This window comes from Amblyomma americanum, chromosome 2 (assembly GCF_052857255.1).
Source record: "Amblyomma americanum isolate KBUSLIRL-KWMA chromosome 2, ASM5285725v1, whole genome shotgun sequence".
NCBI lineage: Eukaryota > Metazoa > Arthropoda > Arachnida > Ixodida > Ixodidae > Amblyomma > Amblyomma americanum.
In genome coordinates, this window is record NC_135498.1 from 65,631,623 (window position 1) to 65,649,144 (window position 17,522).

Sequence of the window (17,522 nt, forward strand, 5' to 3'; positions counted from 1 at the left end):
TTTCACACAAGAATTCGAATTTTCAGAAAAACTGTGAAGCTGACTATGAAGTTCAAACTTTGTGGCACCCAGACTGCATGAAAAAATTGAAAATTGGTTGTTGGGGAAAGGAAATGCATCGTGAGGAAAGGGATAAAGGAGGGACTGAAAGAAGAAAGGAAGAAAAGTGCCGTAGTGGAGGGCTCTAGAAAAATTTCAACCCCCTCGGGATCTTTAACATGCAGTGACATTGCACAGCACACGGGCGCCTTAGCGTTTTTCCTCCATAAAAACGCAGCCGCTGCGGCAGGTTCGAACCCAAGTACTCCAGCTTAGTAGCCGAGCGCCCAAACCCAAAGTCAGTCTTTCGCCGCTGCGTTTCGCTGGGCATTCCTTCTCCACCTTCGTCTCTGGACGTGGATTCACTCTTCCTCTCTCCACTCCTCCCCCACTCGGTTATGCCAGAGCGCCGCACCGCCAGCAGCTGCCACGGTGGCCACGGCGCCGCCACACTGAAAGCTCGAAATGCTAGCGTAATGTAGGTGCGCGGCGCGCGCACCAGCTGCTTGCTCAGACGTCACTCCGCGCATGCGCACAACTGACGAGGCGGGCGGCGTCTGCTCCGCCGTCGGCGCAGCGGTAAGGCGCGCGGCACGCACACCAGCTGCGGGCTATAACATCACTCCGCACATGCGCACAGCTGGTGGAGCGGCGGTGCCACGGCTCAGCGCGCAGCCACGCTGACCTCGCGAAGTGGCTGGCGTAGTGTAGCTATCGCTACAAAAGTAAAAGCAATGAAAAAAGATAGATGCAGCCAATAATGTTTGAAAACGTAGATATGAAAGGTGTGTCTGGCTTTGCTTTTTGTACGGGTGTTTATATTTTATGCCCAGCTTTCAAATCAGTAGAAGTGTTGCAGCAACACCGAGCGCCCCTGATGGCCAAGGCAGTACATAAAACCTGCTACTGCTGATGAGCGTAGGCGTTGCAGTTCTTTTAAGGAAGCAATTAGAATAAAAAATTGTCTGAGCTCAACGAATGAACAGACTACCCCACTTCAATTTTAACACACTTACTTCAGCCGCCTCAAGCACAGCAGCAGGTGCCAAGCCTCAACGACTGTTTCACGTTTGGGCTGCACCGTGTAGCAGCACCACTGCTCCTTTGAGCTTTCGGTCCTTTAGCGAAAAGAACTGCCTTTGCTGGAAAGGTCTTTGAGGAATGCCATGTGACAGGGGCATAAGAGAATTTCTAACAGTTGCAAGAATGAAACTCCTCTAGGTATAGCCTCACAGAGGCAAATGCGGCCCATTTCAGCCACCTTCTCCTTTCCACCACAGTAGTAATTGATCAGGGGTGCAATAGATCACCCACTACAATTCTATGTTTCTCATACACAGAAAAAAGCATTCACATCTGGCACAATATTTAAAGCATGACAGCAATGTGTGACAAAGTGCTAAGAAACACAGGCTTCCGATACAGTTGCCAAAATTTCTTCTTTTAATGTCTTCCAGCTAACCACAATCTACACAGGGACACAGTTCACCTCAATTACTAGTCGCGCATCACCCACTCAACAAAATCTCTCTGCTCGTGCCGCAAGAGTTCATCAAAAACGCAGACGTATCTCCTAGGTGCACAAATTTTGTACTGCAACGCAGGGCTTCAGACAGCCTTCTTGGGACCCCAATGCACTCCTAGAAAATAATAGAGGTTGCAGTAAAAAAAAAAAAAAAGGGAGCTGTATTATGCCTGTATCAACCCCCTGGTTCAATTTGTTTAGGAGCAGAAAATGTCCCTCTGCATCAACACGCTTTCAAGGTAAAAGACAAGGAGCAATGGCTAGTATTTATTTCAGTATCTATTAACGTATATTAAAATCAAGCAAAAACTTTGCAACACGAATCAGACAAAATCAGACTAAACTGTCAACAGTATACACATCATACCAGACGCCTTACTGCCCGCACGGCATAGTAGAAAACAGTACATGAGTTGTAGCACTTAAACTTCTCGTCGTGTACGCACAGCTCTTCCAAAAACAAGAGGGCAACGAATGCAAGGAGTAAAAAGTAATATCTGAAAATTAGCTGCACATCGGAAGTTTTCGAAACAAGGCTAATGTAACTTTGCTCCTGGGTCGGTCCTCTCTAATATCCCATATTTGACTATACCACAAAAGTGGCTTGTTTAACTAAAAAAATAAAAAAAGCTTCTGAAGAGCTACAACAATTATGAGAGTATGGTGAAAAACGGCAGGAGTTCAAATCGGGATCAAAAATAAACGACCAGCATGCAAAGACACGCGACGACATTTCACTGCAGCGACGTGTGAATGCTATGGGGTAGGAACAAAAAAAAACGCCGAAAAAAATTAAGTCGGGTTCCTGGGCCATTGTAGAGGCGGTGGAGCACAATGGAGTCAATGCTGTCACAAGCGTGCATCGTCTCTCTCTCTACTCCCACTCTGTCGTTCCCGGCGGCTTGGGCGTGAGGTCATACATGACCCGAGAGATGCCGGGGACTCCCTGGATTTCGTTCACCATCTTCTTGATCACCTGCACGGAACAGCACAATAAGCGGACGAGTTGCGACGTACACCTTTTGGAGACTGGGGAACATAAGGCTCAAGAGTGTGCACATGCACACATGCACAAGCACACACACGCATAAGGTGAAACAATTAAAAAGCAGACTGAACTGTAGCTAAGGGCTCTGCAAAAGTTATGAAGGCCTGTTAATGCCACTAGTGATGCAGAAAATTTTCAAAGCTACATTTCCAATAAAAAATTCAAGGGGGAACTTTGTTGACCTAAAGTGCGGTGAGGCAAAAGCCTTTAGCGCGGTGTTGCTGCTTGTGTCGCTGATGTGTGGTTAAGATGTTAATTAAGTACACAACTGTTTGTGAATCTTAAATGCTGGAGACACTGGAGGGCGCTTGGGAGGCATCCGTCTGATTCGACGCCTTTCTGCAAACACTCTCCAGCGTCCTAGAAAAAGAGAACTACATATGCGTTGGCAGGAAGTAGCGCAGTCGTTAGCACGCTCGGCTGCGGAACAGAAGGATGGTGGTTCGAATCCAATCGCGCACAAAGATTTTTTTTTTCTTATGGAGTTGAAGAGCGTAACGGACAAATGGAGGGTATGACGTCACTTCCGTTGTCATGACTTCCGGATGGTGACGTAATGGATGGACAGGATGTCGATCAAGAGCATGTGCCATTAACGGCTTTCGCCTTAAAAGAGCAGAAAGTAGTGTCCATATCTTTGTAGCCACAATGCTGTCGTGAACAAGCTTTCTGGGAGCAGTCCCACAGACAACTGCTATTAAAACAAAAGTATGCAGTAAACAGGGCAAACAATTCGAATGGCAGAAAGCAGTCCTCAATGACAACAGACAATTGAACATCTTTTACTCCCAGCAGCTACACAAGGAAAGAAGATAACATAAGGGGGCCAACAAAAGGGGTTACAGCTCCTTCAAACTTCACAACTGGAGTGCAATGCCCAACACTGGCAAGGACATGTAATTGGCAAGTATATGCCCTTGCCAGTGGTGATATTCAGCAATTATTAATTGCTGAATATCACCCATTCTGCATGTATGAATTCAAATGTGGAATCCATTCCTATTTCAGCCACATTAATACAATGCGACCACAAATACAAAATGATGGAGGAATATGAGACCGCATGAAATTTCTTAAAAAAGAAGTATTAAATAATATTATAATGCAATCTCAACATGGTATCCCAACTAAGTCAAGGATTCCGGGAAAAATGGAAATGGCACACTAAAATACGGAAGCAACGAATACATAAATTTGCTCGAGGCGCATTGCTTCAGAGATACGCGTGACATCATCAAGCGCAGCAAAGCTTCCGATACCAATACAGCAGTGAATTCCACCAATGCTATCCCACAGCTGCTCTTTGTATTTCGTGCTGTCCAGTCCGGTACCAATTTATCCTTCCTTCATTCCTCTGCTCCACTCAACTCTTTCTATGTCTTCTCTTCCTCAACGATCCACATTTTCTTCTTTCCATTCTCACAGCCGCCCCATTTTCTGCTCGCGCGCTCCACGCGGTCCCAAGATCGTTGAAAGTTGGCTTCTGCTTGCAGGTTGGAATTTTGGTGGTGAAAGTTGCTGTAGCTATCCTGAGGAGCAGCGAGAAGAAAATAATCGCGTCATATTCGTTCCTTGGTTCCGAATATAACATGAGATGCATTCTAAAACCGAAGAACTGTGGATTTTGTTACTGCCAAAGCCTGCCGCGTTTTGGGCTTCCTACGACGTAACGCAAAACTTTTCCTTTTAAAGACAAAAGAACTGCTGTATAATACAATAAAAATGTTAGAAGCATACTTGAGTACGCTTGCACAGTCTGGGACCCGAAATCCTTGCTTGACATTCAAAAGCTAGAAAGAGTTCAGAATTTGGCCGTTAATTTTGTTTTTAATAACTATGGACGATATTTCAGAGTAACGAGCGCTAATAAGCTTTGGGTTGGGACACACTTCAAAAACGTAAGGAAGTTCTGCGTTTAAAATTTTCATAATATATTTCATTCAAGAACTGGAATAGACAGAACCAAATATATAGTCAACCCTGGTTATAAGTCTTTACAGATAGATCATTCACTTCAAGTTGAATACAGATGCCAGACTGACCTTTTTAATATATGTCATTTTTCCCCAAAACATTTTCGAAATGGAACAAGCTGCCCGAGGATGTAGTGTCTATATTATCCAATGATTCATTTTCCTCCATGCTGTGACAGTTTCTTTTTCTTCATTTTTTATGCATAATAATTTCATGTTCTTTCTATCTCAATGTTATCTTTTTTTTTAACCACCTACACGCAGTGGTATTTGTGTACTTTTTCTTTTTCAATCCCCCCCACTGTAATGCCAGATAATGGCACTGTGGGTATGATGATAAATAAATAAACTCAGAAGAAAACGAGTTACATTAGTGTACAGTACATGCAACATACCCCGGCAGCATTACTGCACCAACATGGGTTGCCACGTGACAAATCAGGAAGCCCGTAACGCTTAGTTATGAACATGGGCTTGCAGCTCTTCTTGTATAACTGCATGCTAGTACTGGGACACAAATATACATAGCGCAAGTGAATTCAGACATAGCTGTGTTCTGTTCAGTTTTACCCCAATTGTGTTCAGTTCAATGACATTTCAGTTCAGCAATGCGAACTACTACCACGTTTATTCGAATCTAGACCAGCCTCGATTCCAGGCTGGCACCCGAAAGACCAAATAAAAAAAAAAAAGAATTCCTCGAATGTAAGCCGGCAGGAGAAACAAATGAGAATGACAGAAGGGACAGCATGCAAACAACATTTATTTCCACAAACCTGCTCCCACTCACTCGCCTTCATCATCGCTAACCTCATTATCACCGTCTTTTTCACACAGGGCACAATCTTCTGTGCCACCAAGTGCACTCGAAATGCTGCACTTTCGGAACGAGCGCGCTACCAAACTTTACGGGATATGTCAACCAAGGCTGCAGCGCTCCAGTTAGTCACAACTCCTAGCGACACACGCTTGATGCTGCCTACTGGAGTTAGCTCATGCATTTCACAGGTACCGTAGAATGCCTCGCTCTCTAGCCAGCTCACTCACTTTGGCCTGTAGCACTTCTGCGATCACTGGAAATGCCACTGACCTCCGCTATTTCACAAACTCTGCCAGTGCTGATTCAATTTCGATGTGGCAGTCTTCCTTCGGGGCCGTGAAGGCCCTCCTCGCTGCGGCTTAAGCAAAAGGTTCATCACGAATACCGTATAAACGCGTGTAAGGGCCGCACTTTATTTTCCAGATTTAAGGGCCAATTTTCGGGGTGCGGCCCATACATGCGATGTGCGAAAAAAAAAATTTTTAAAGTAAAAACACAACAATGAGGGAATGAGCGGCATTTATTCTACGTTCAATCGTCACTCGCGGAGTATTCCGACTCCAAGCTGGTGCTGTGCTCTGGTGTACGCTCATCCTACAACAAGTGGCACATCATTTCCGCTGTCAACACGTAGCCGTTCCGCGCTTCCATCACTTAGCAGAGCAGCTCTTCTTCCAGTTCAGGAAACTTGAACAGCTTGCCTCGGAAAGCGCGCTTTTTACAGCTTGTGTTCGTTAGTGCATCCTTTTGGTTGCATCATCGTCGGACGCACTTATCGGCCACGTCGAATTTCCTGCCCGCCGCACGCTTACCGTGTTCCGACAGCAAACTCTCAGCCATGTAGCTATTAAGGTGCTTGCCTTATCGTGCTAAAACTGCAACGCTCGGCGACAGCACACGAAAGCCACAACGACAGCGAACTACCGCGCTACCACAACTCCCGTGCCTTTGACAGCCACAAAAGAGTGGAGCTGGTGATACTGATGCCGATATGGATAGCAGGAGCTCGCAACGGAGGAAAAAGTTGATGATGATGATAAGCTGCCACCTCGGGCGCCATCCGTGGGCGGCACCTGAAAGCTCCTGTCTGCATGCGTTGCCTCCGCGATCAAGTGCGCCGTTGCTCGCAGCCGGAGCTGATCGCGAAGGCCAAGGCACATGCATTTCGAAGGCTATTCCTACGCGAGTCTTGAAAAGTTTGGGTGCAGCCCTTACACGAATATTATTATTTTTCAGTAATATTCCTTTGGTGAAAATGGGGTGCAGCCCATACACGGGTGCGGCCCTTACAAGCGTTTATAGAGTACAAGGACAAAACACTGGAATTTAAGCTGACCTAAGAGTTTCATATCTCGTGTTTTTACAAAAACTATACGCCTAGATTCGAATAAATACGGCAGAGCCCTAGGCAGCCCTAACATTTACACCTCAAGTCCTAAAACCCCATCACGAGTGTAGGTGAAAGAATGAAAATGTTTTTCAGTAGAGAGCGTGTTGCCTGGTGTTACGCAAAGCAAGCTCAGCTGCATTGATCTGACATCATTGCTACAGTTCATCTCAGTCATAGCCCAACCATTTCATGACCACAGTCTACTCTGCAGACCCCTCCAAGCTCATTTCACTGCAACACTGACCACTCCAAGGATGGGCAGGTGTCGCCTCTAGATGCGTCCCGAATTGTACTGCTACGGTATTCACGGTGCAAAAGCAACTAAGGTTGTCATGCACCAAACGCAAGGTTAAATATGCCTGCTTTTGCGGAACAGAACTAAGATGTCACTTTTATATGTCATAACTTGCTCAGAAGCTCTGCTTCTCTAATGTAAAAAAATGCGAAAACAAAAAATGCAAAATGAGCGTAAAAACGGGCATGAAAGAGAAAAATGTAAAAACATAAAAGCAAAGGATGTAAACTGCTAATATGTAAATAACAAGACTTCAGAAGCAATGCTCAGTTGGGTGTTACTATGGCGCACACTTCGATACACACGGCACCCCGCCCCAACCTTCCAGACAAATAATACTTAAAAAGAAAACCCTGCAGGGCACCCACTCACATCAAGGGGGAGGTGTCTGTTGGGCGTGGCGGGGATGCCCGTCATGAAGTCCTGGGTGATGAAGGTGCGCACCACCACCGAGTGCTGGCATGAGGGCTGCCGGCTCACCACGTCCCGGTCCAGGTGCAGGGGCAACAGGATGACAGGCATCTGCGACAGGGCCGGCGTGTAGCCCGATGCCCGCAGTGCCCGCTGGGCAATAAAGTCACATTGCCGCAGCGTGCTCAGCACCAGCGGGGTCAGGTACGTGGGCGTCACGTCTTGCACGGGGAACGCCACAGGCCCACCAAAGATGTACACCACCCTGCACAAGTAGCAATGAAATGCCTCCTCAAGAAAAGCAAAGGTTTCATTCCCTTGCAAGGCTCACAGGAGTGTGCATGGCAGTTGTACTACTATTCAGCACAATATGCTCAACCATGTGTCTGCAGTCTGCATACCGCTCTCAAAGATTCTCGAATCTCTCACACTTTCTCCCAGCGGTTCCGCACCTTTCACCAAACAAGTGAAGCACAGTCAACCAGCAGTTGTTGGGTAACAACACAACCTTGACACCACCTGTCAATCAAGCCGAAGGATCGAACAGGGAACCAAATGCTGCTGGACGAGGGTGCTGCGCACGTTGAAGAAGCAAGACAGCAACACCAGCAATACGCATAAAATGAACCTTCATTTGATAAGGCTTACGGTTTAACATTCCAAAGCGAATCAAGCTAAGAGGAATGCCACAGTCGACAGCTCCCGATAATTTCGAACCACCTGGGGTTCTTTATCGTGCACAGACACTGCACAGTAAACAGGCCTCTAGCATGTCGCCTTCATCAAAATGCGACCGCCGTGGCCAGGATCGAACCCACACCTTTCAGGTCAACAACTGAGCACAGTAACCAATGAGCCTCCACAGCGGCTAAAATGAACATTGATTATGGCAGCAGTTTGAACTAGCTGGTGGTGAAACATACTAGTAAGGGTTACACAGTGAGGGAGGAACAAGGCAGGAGAAAGACACACTTGGCTGTTGCTCTCGTGCGTCTTGTTCGACCTGAGTGGTGTAACCATAATTAAGAAGCTTCACATACTTTTCCTTGTGCCTCTAATGATCTGTCCATTGCATGGCAGGAATTATTATCCACTCACAATTTATAATATTTTGCTACAATTATCAACCATGTTGACAATAAGAAATGGACCAAATAAAATGAAAAAGGAAAAAGCAACAGGTTAGCAGCTGCCACCAGAAGAAGCACAATGTCACCTGCTCAATAAAAAAGGAACAGGAAGGATATAGTTATAAGGAATAAATAAGACTCTATAGCAAGCACCATAGCTTCATTCTCAGTATACTACAGCACTAAGCCAACAAGTTTCTTGAGCGAACATATCCATTTCAGGCCACTGTCAGCAGTTTTTAACAAAAAATGGATTTAAAACTGAAATTTCAATAGTGGCACACCTATTTTGACTTTTGGCTACGAATTAAATGTCTCATGATGAGCAGAACAAATGCCATATGCCACTATGTCCAGCATGGTGTAGCATACCTGTTGATGTTGTGACAGATCTTGGGGATGAGCTTGGCCAGGCGCATAATGTCCTCCCAGTCCGTGGGCTCCTCCGTTGACGAGAGGCCCACCACGTAGCTGTATGTCCGCCGGTCACCCTACCAACAACACCAGAGAAAATTTTTTTGTTCACCAACAACGCCACCAGAAGCAAAACACACCTAACATAAGACATGCCACACAGAGAACACTGAAAAAGCCAGAACGAACTTCAAGCATCAGCGTAGCACATATCATATGGGTCGTCAGAGGGCACAGCTTTCAAAAGCAACTTTTTTGTTTTTTGGCGGATTTTGATAAAACTTCTTCTACATGTTAGTAATGCATTTAAGTGCACAAATATTTTCTCTCCTACACCATGCGAAACATGTACAGACTAGACAAAACATGGGGGAAGACTGGTTCAACATTCATTGCGTTTCTGAATGTTTGCTACACGTGATGACATTCTTAGATATTTTTCCATTACACTTCTTTTTTTTCCTTTTTTTACAAAGCAGTTGGAATACATGTCTAAACTAAAGAAAGATGTCAAACAAAAAATGTACAATTCATCAAAATGAAAAAGCAAGAATGTCATCACATAAAGCAAAGTTCTGAGAGTGCAACAAAACAAAGGGGATCAAAATAGACGAAACAATCGTGAAGAAATCTGCTACACAAGGTGGGTATCTAGTCAGAAAATTGCAATGGAGAAAGACGATTTTTCGAGCATTTCCCAGATATGCAGTGCCCCCACAGTGCATGAAACAATTCATTAAGAGTGCTTCCCAGAAGACTCCACCAATGAAACTTCAAGAGAGCACACAAAACGAGGCATACGGGTGGATACAATGATTAAAAGACAAACTATCCTTTGGCCATTTTTAACAATTTCAAAAGCCACATCCTTGCTCAAAGGATACTGAGGAGAACTCCACGTAATTTTCATTCTTGAACAAATTAATTGCCTTTTTTTACGTTGACACTGATATTTGTTAAGCAGAAAAAGAAGCACTGTTACTGTACCACCTGCATCTTTTTTTCTCTGCCTAGCAGAATTTTTTGTTCATAACTGTTTCGTTTTCATAACTGTGTTTTATTTTGTGCTCCTGATGGCAAATTTCTTACTCACGTGGTTGTCCTGCTTTGTTTTGGTTTTCTGCCGCATACATCACTCAGTAAATCTCCATACCTTCTACCTGATGACTGTCCGACAAGTCGCATGTACAATTCCCCCCTCCCAATATTACTGGGAGGGGGGACATTATTATAACGTCCAACTATGGGTGCTGTAGGTATTGTAATATATAAGGTTACTGCTGAAAAATATTGAACTTTCCATTATGAATTTCCATACCCTGCTTGCTTTAGGAAACTATCTCATGCACGGCCTCCATTAGGAGTCATTTTCATTGTGGCATAACATGTACACTCCAGCCGTTTGCCTTGCGCCGGCACTTTAAACTGGACCTGTTAACATATTCAGTCTAGGGATCCAGCTGACAGTGCCAGCATTTTGTGGAAGAAGCAGTGAGCAATAGTCCAATTTCCTGTTCTGCTCGCTCCTCCTTCATCATCACTAATTTATTACTGTTATTTTGATTACAGTAGAATCTCGATGATACTTACCTCAGAGGCCACGAAAAAATTCGCATCTGAAACTTCATATCATCCAAAACAAAATCCGTATGCAGAAGCATGGGAAATGAATTCACACAGACCTATTCACGGCCAACAGGAGTTATGTAAGGCCACGCGACCACAGCTCACTACTCGCGGTGTGTAAAGCATGAATGGCGAGGGCAATGTCAACGATGTGTCCACTGCCGCTCACCGCTCGTGGTGCGCACTGCACGACTAACAATAGTGGCGTCAGTGATGTACAGGCAGCGCTTAGTGCTCAAGGGTGCGACCATCGCTCACGTGTTCAAATCATCCATAGTGACGCAAGAGAGAGTTTGGAATATCCAAAATTCTTCATATTCTACAAAATACACTCCAGGGAATTATATGAATTCGCGTCGTCCTGAAATGTGTATCGACCGTGTTCATTATTATTATTATTATTATTATTATTATTATTATTATTATTATTATTATTATTATTATTATTATTATTATTATTATTAATAATAATAGAGCTTATCCCACTGCATAAGGCACAACAAAGTTTTTAAGTGCCCAGATGAATAATAACATCAAACGTATAGCGAACTACAAGCACAGATGAACAGTGTTACAACTAACAACTAACAACAACTAACAAGTACCAATAGAAACCAGAATGGCGCCTAAAAGTGGCACGACAGCCACACGTACCTGGACACCGACACTCTTGATGGGCAGTAGGGTGGACGTGAGCTTGTACTGCTGCGAGACGCGGCTGAGGAATTCACACTCTTCCTCCGTTGCACCGTTCTGGACCCGGTTGATGAGGGAGTGCTTCTACAAAACGATATGGTGGTGACACTTAGAAGCGAGCAGTTTTTTTTTTGCATGAAAGACAAGAAGTCGCCTTCCTTAAATGTAGACAACAGCTACCACCGTGCACAATTTTCAAAATAATTATTGCAAAGACAGTGTGCAAACCACGCTCCTCTCTGGCACATCTGCACAACCAATGCTCAAATACCCTAAATGTGTGACACCCTCAACAATAGTCAAACAGGCATAATGCAAGGATACTGGTATAAAATATGCTTCCAAAAACCTATTCTCTAAGAATGAGAACTAGGTTCATACTTGCATCCAGTTTCACTAAATAATGCATGTTCTGGGCAACAGGCAGACACAAAAAAGTGGACGCTTAGTGCGTTCAAGTAAAATCAAGAGCCCACCTTCTTTAGTGAGCTGGAGTAGTCTATGATGATCTTGACTAATACACTAGTTTCCGAAAAGTCCTTCTCCATGTAAGGTTCGTCACCACATAGAACCCTCACAGCAAGTCCGGGGCCTGAAACCACAACAGACAACCACCCATAAGCACGTGTTGAAAGCTAACAATAAACACTGAAATGTAGGAAAGCAATACTTCTTAACAGGTAAAACAGAAGTTTTTAACCCCTTAGCTTTCTCAAATTCCTCACTTTCTTACACCGAGGTTTCTGATGATCATAAATGCCAAAGAAAACGTGCTCAGGATCATGAAAATATGAAAAATCAGCACTGCTGCTAATCAGTAATGCCAAAACAACTTACACGGACTTGACACAACATACAATAAAAATATTGCAATATAGTCAAATCTTAATAATTCAAGCTTAAAAGGGACAGCAAAAGTATTTTAATTACACATAGCTCAAATTAAGGGGAGGCTTTTTAGCATACTTGTTGTTAATGTGTCAAAAGTATTAGTTTGAACAAATCAGCTGCTCAAAAAGGCAAGTTCTAACTAATGACAGCCAAGTCATGGTCAAATGTTTCAGGGGAATCTCTCAAGGTGGAGTGGTCCCGGGTTTGAACCCCGGACAAGGACGAATTTTTCTTTAGCTGTGAAGTTTCTGAGAAAGCTGTGTAGCTTTCCTTTGTAGCCGCATGGCTGCGCTCGGGTGGATGCCAATGAGTAATTACTCCCTTATTAAAATGTCAGGCCACTCTATAAAAGCCTTTACATAAAAATAGAACTAGAAAATCTTGCTTAAATACAGGCTTGTTTGAATGTAACTTCCCACATACAAAATGGACTCTGATTAACTTCAGCTTCCTTATTTTGAACCACCAGTCTATTTGTAATGAGGCTTCAGTCATATCTACATAAAGTGGATTAAAGGGCCCCTTTTCACTCAAACTCTGCGCAATTCAAACAAATTTTCAGTCCCCTACGATTTCGAATTATTGATAGTCAGCTGCGCTCTTTCAAGGTACCATCAATACGAAAACTGCCACATTTACTAAAATTATCCTAGTCAAAACTGCCGACACAAACGCACAAGAAAACACAAAACATCCTGGGATCTGTACAACCCTTATGATGCCCATTGTACCCTCCCAACCCAGAAGACCCACCAGGGAAGGGGTGCCTCTGGACGAGTTCGGCGGCAAGACCCAGGTCCCGTCCCAGGGCGCGCACCTCGTCCTTGTGGAAGTCCTTGAGGGGCTCAACCACACGACCACGCGCCCGCAGCTGCCGCACCAGGTCAGTGTCATTATGGTGCGTCTTGATGGCATCCGCCTGCCCACTGGCCAGGTGTGAGGCACTCTCAATCAAGTCAGGCCTCAGAGTGCCCTGCCCCAGGAACACATCGTCTGGGTTGAGCTGCAGCTCGGTAATGACCTCGTTGGCCACCTGAATGGACACGCCAGTAGGCCAACAGTCAGCCATCCACAACATGCGAAAACAGCAGCAATCTCTCAAGTATCAACCTGTTAAATACGTGGAAGAAGTGGTAGGTACAACATAATACACAGATATGAAGAAAACTTTAGTTGGAAGTGCGCTTAGTCTGCCACCTTCATATGTCTGAATTTTTTGCCTATTTTATGCCTAAGATAAAATATTCAACTTGTAGAAATAGCACGAAAAAACGAGGATGACGGGAAGGCACATTTACAGATAAGACCAGCATTTGTCTTGTCTGTAAATATGCCTTTCCATCATCCTCATTTTTTCGCGCTGTTTCTAAAAGTTTCAACACGAAGCAACTATAGCCCATACCAAAACTTTAATCAAATATTTCACCCCAAAATGTCACCAGTTGACCATGCTTCACCTCATTACTATCAGCCTTTGCCTGAACACTTCCTAACATAAAGGAAAACTGAAAGCACAGGTGAAGACACTGGACAATAGAACTGGAAGGGAGAAGTGCTACTCACAACTAGGTTCATTCGGGAACTTTATTTCAGTACACCCACCTGCGCAGTTGCAGCAGGATTTTTTCTGCGCTTTCAAAATTTCGCGTGCTGCATCGGCTAATCCAAAAACAACTTTGCCAACTCTTAACATAGCCTTCTCATTATAAACTGGTGCCATTTAAACTCGCTTAGTGTGCTTGTGAGACAGACAAGCCCCTGACCAGAGCAGCTGTTTTTCCCAACAATAAGACTTATTTGTGGCCATGAACTAATGAGTGTCTTGCCAAATGAATGACAGAACACAGACTGTTGTGGCTCATAAAAAGCAGGCTAACACCAAATACGACCAACTTTGTGATCACTCATAAAGTGGGACTCCTACACCCATTCCTTCGCACTCCATAATGCTGGCCCATTCCAGCCAATCATGCAACGCACCCGCATGAAGGTGTCCCCGATGATCTTGCGCTTCTCCTCGGGGTGCGCTGTCTGGCAGAGCATCTTGGTGGTGCGCTTGCGCTGGGGGTCCTTGGGGTCAATGGGCACCGTGGTGGTGCCATTGTAGAACTGGTGCGACGCGTCCACCACCCGCAGCCGCAGGCCCAGGTGCTTCAGGGACTGCTCCACCTGGCACAACATGCAAAGGACACGGACGGTGCGTCATTCAAGCGGCCATCAACACTTTGGCATACTGACTGATTTCTTGAGCAGCACTCTTAAAAAGATAACCTGTCATGAGTTTTATCACCCTTTCGAGTGCCCTTTTCGTGAGCATCCATCTCGAAGGAATTAAGGCACCAATAGATTGCAAAATTTATTAGCCTGAATGAGCAAAGAGGCAATAGAGGCAATGTCGTGCATTTCCACATGTTTTTCTTCAGCATACTTTATTTGCGCTCAGCCTGGTGAGCTGCTTATAGACTATCCTTTCAAGCATACAACACTGCCATCATTTTTCTGTGTGAACAGATGGACACAAGATATATCAGTCACAACAATGGCTGCAAGAAAATTCAATGTGTGACAATGCATATACATACTGCTGAAGCCTCCATACAACAATGGCCATTTTCCATCTTCACTGCACTTGTATTTGGATACATGTCAACTGTCACACCCGAGACCAGTAAAGCGAACTCATTTATCAGTGCACATGCATTCTAGTGGTGTGGCATCTTTGCATACCGCACTAGTTTGACAGTGGCAGTCAATTAAAGACCACAGTAAGATGTGCAAATGCACTGTATGCACAATCTAGATCATGGGATCCTAAATGCAGATGCATAACATCCTGATAAGACCATGAAGCATGCAGCAGCTTACTAGCTACTAGTGGTCATCATTCAACAAACCAAGCATCCTGTTAGAAGCAATGCATGACCAACATTAACGTAGAATTGTCACAACTAGCTCTTGCCTGGGCCACAGTCAACTGCAGCCTTCAAGAGAGCGATTGCAGGAGCTAGTTGGTGGTTCATCGTGTGGGAACCGCACTGGACTTAGACAAGAGACACTGCAAGGACGACGGCAGACGAAGCGTAAACTTTCAACTCTAGTATGACAGTGCCAGTTGAAAGTTCGCACTTCGTCTGTTGTCGTCCTTGCAGTGTCTCTTGTCTAAGTCCAACACGGTACCCACACGATGCAGCCTTCAGCTGCTTGTTCCTATAGCCAAAAAATGGGTCCTTGTAGGCCGAGTGCACACATGCATTTCAAAGCCGAGTGCACACATGCATTTCAAGTACAACAGAGCCGATGTGAAAACACTTGAACCAATGTGACTGCATGAGCAACTAAGACATTGAAGCAAGCCTCCACAAAAGAACAGCAATCATGAGAGTGGCATAAGAGTGTTCAGAAAAAGCCAACTGCACAGGGGCACAAGTAGCACACAGCTGTACAAGCTGCAAACACAAATCTGACACAGATGTACACAGACAAGCTAACCAGAAAAAGCAAATGTGGCAACAAAAAATTTCCATTGGTGCTATAGAGCCACAAGAATATCACAATGTCATGTAAACAAGTGTGCCTCAATAAGCAGGACAGGCATCAGGTGAACAAATGGGTGTGTTTCTGTTGCGCCTTACTACACCATTTGTACAGTCTGTTCCTGAGCACCTTCTATTTTTGCAAGGATTTTATATTATGTTTTGCACAAGTTGCTTTGCATGGTCTCATAGCTGTACAGAGCCACACGTAGTTTTGGTCATCATTCCATCATTTCAAGTTACGTTGTTAGTGAATGTACAATACATTCCCATACTCCTAAACTGCGTTTTCAAGGAGGTGTTACAACTGTTCATCGTATCAATTCAAAACACCCAAGTTTAAAGAACGCAAGGTTGGCTGTAAGCGCACTTCTCAAGCAAAAAACGGTCTATTCCTCTTCATTTCACGTTATCACCTTTGCCGATTTCCCTGGTCCCGGACTTTCAGTTTGAATTGACAATTTAAAATCGGTTCTTCACAATTTGCACCAAGCAGTGAGCAATGTTACTGGAAAACGACCAGCTGTGAACAGGCAACTCAATCTTAGTATTCAGTTCAAACAATACCCATTAAGACAACTATTTTTTTAAGGCTAGTCCCACTAAAAGAATAATGCTCGAAAGAACACATCGTGCTGCTCTGCTTTAATAAGGGGGATGGTAGGCAAAGTTGTCCAAAAAACGATTTTTTGATTTTGCACTTTAGAAATTCCACGATTCCTAAAGAACATGCCCTCCAAGAAGCATGTTCGTAAAAGCGTAGGACGATATTTTAAAAGGGTTCCAACGACACCTATTCAGTGTTTAAATGGAGCGTGACTTGAGGCAGGATGCATTCACACAGCTTGTTTTGGTTGGAAATAAAAAATACCTCCAAAAGAGAGTGTCTTTTTCATAAACTAGACTTAATATAGTGGAAAAAGAGATTTTATACTTAAATAGTTCTGTTTTTGGTGCACTGGTGCAGTCTGTTAGAGTTGAACTGCCATCAGTTGCTTTGTCAGTCGTGCAGCCTTATTTTTGAAGAGTTTGCTAAACCTGAAGGCTGCTTGCTGCTTCCTGAATACAATGCTAAGATAACGATGCCTCATTTCTCTTCCAATTCACGAGGGAAGTGTACGCAGCAAACCAGTGTGCTACATAAGATGTATTTTGTAGCGTGTTAGTGAACCATATGAACAACAACCTGGCATCGAAGGCATATTTTCGTGGCTTTGCCGAAGACGAGGTAAAAGAAGAAGATAAGTGCACGGAATGGCTTTATAAACAGCTTCAAGGAAACAATGCTGAACGATAGGCACTAGGCAAAATATAGGATTGGTACTGCGCAACCAAGGCTTAAACGGCAATTTCTGAAAATGCAGTTTTTGTGCATGTAAGGAACATTTTCTCATCAGTGTTTTGAAAACATTAAATGAAACTCTAAGGATGTTTAAATGTAAGCCTTTTCCAACTACTAAACTAGGAAAAGAAGGATTTGAACAAACGTATCTTTTACATTAATTTTTGTATGACTGAAGGAGGGGTGACAAACTGAATGTCAAAATTCTGAACAATTTTTTTCGCAAAATATTTATGTAAATTTTCGTCGTTCTGATGGCAACAGTTATTCTGTAAATGTGCCCTTCTCAAAGTTCCACAGCACTAATATTGTTTTTCCTGTAAGTTCAAATCTGCACAATATTTTTCAATATAACATGGTGTGCTTCAGGAAAACTTATAAATCAAACA

The 17,522-nt window shown here is 44.0% G+C and overlaps 1 protein-coding gene across 2 annotated transcripts in view; it reads right to left on the bottom strand.

Moving 5' to 3' along the window:
• Positions 1-1,459: 1,459 nt before the first annotated feature.
• Positions 1,460-17,522, bottom strand: part of LOC144121333 (GMP synthase [glutamine-hydrolyzing]-like) — a 36,629-nt gene continuing 20,566 nt past the window's right edge. For both annotated transcript variants that reach the window (XM_077654500.1, XM_077654501.1), the window contains exons 8-14: positions 14,239-14,427; positions 13,012-13,291; positions 11,844-11,959; positions 11,326-11,451; positions 9,004-9,122; positions 7,463-7,766; positions 1,460-2,540 (exon numbers count right to left, since the gene is read on the bottom strand). In XM_077654500.1, the coding sequence (XP_077510626.1) occupies positions 2,439-2,540; positions 7,463-7,766; positions 9,004-9,122; positions 11,326-11,451; positions 11,844-11,959; positions 13,012-13,291; positions 14,239-14,427 (1,236 nt within the window). In that variant the 3' untranslated portion in view covers positions 1,460-2,438. The remainder of the gene's footprint in view (positions 2,541-7,462; positions 7,767-9,003; positions 9,123-11,325; positions 11,452-11,843; positions 11,960-13,011; positions 13,292-14,238; positions 14,428-17,522) is intronic.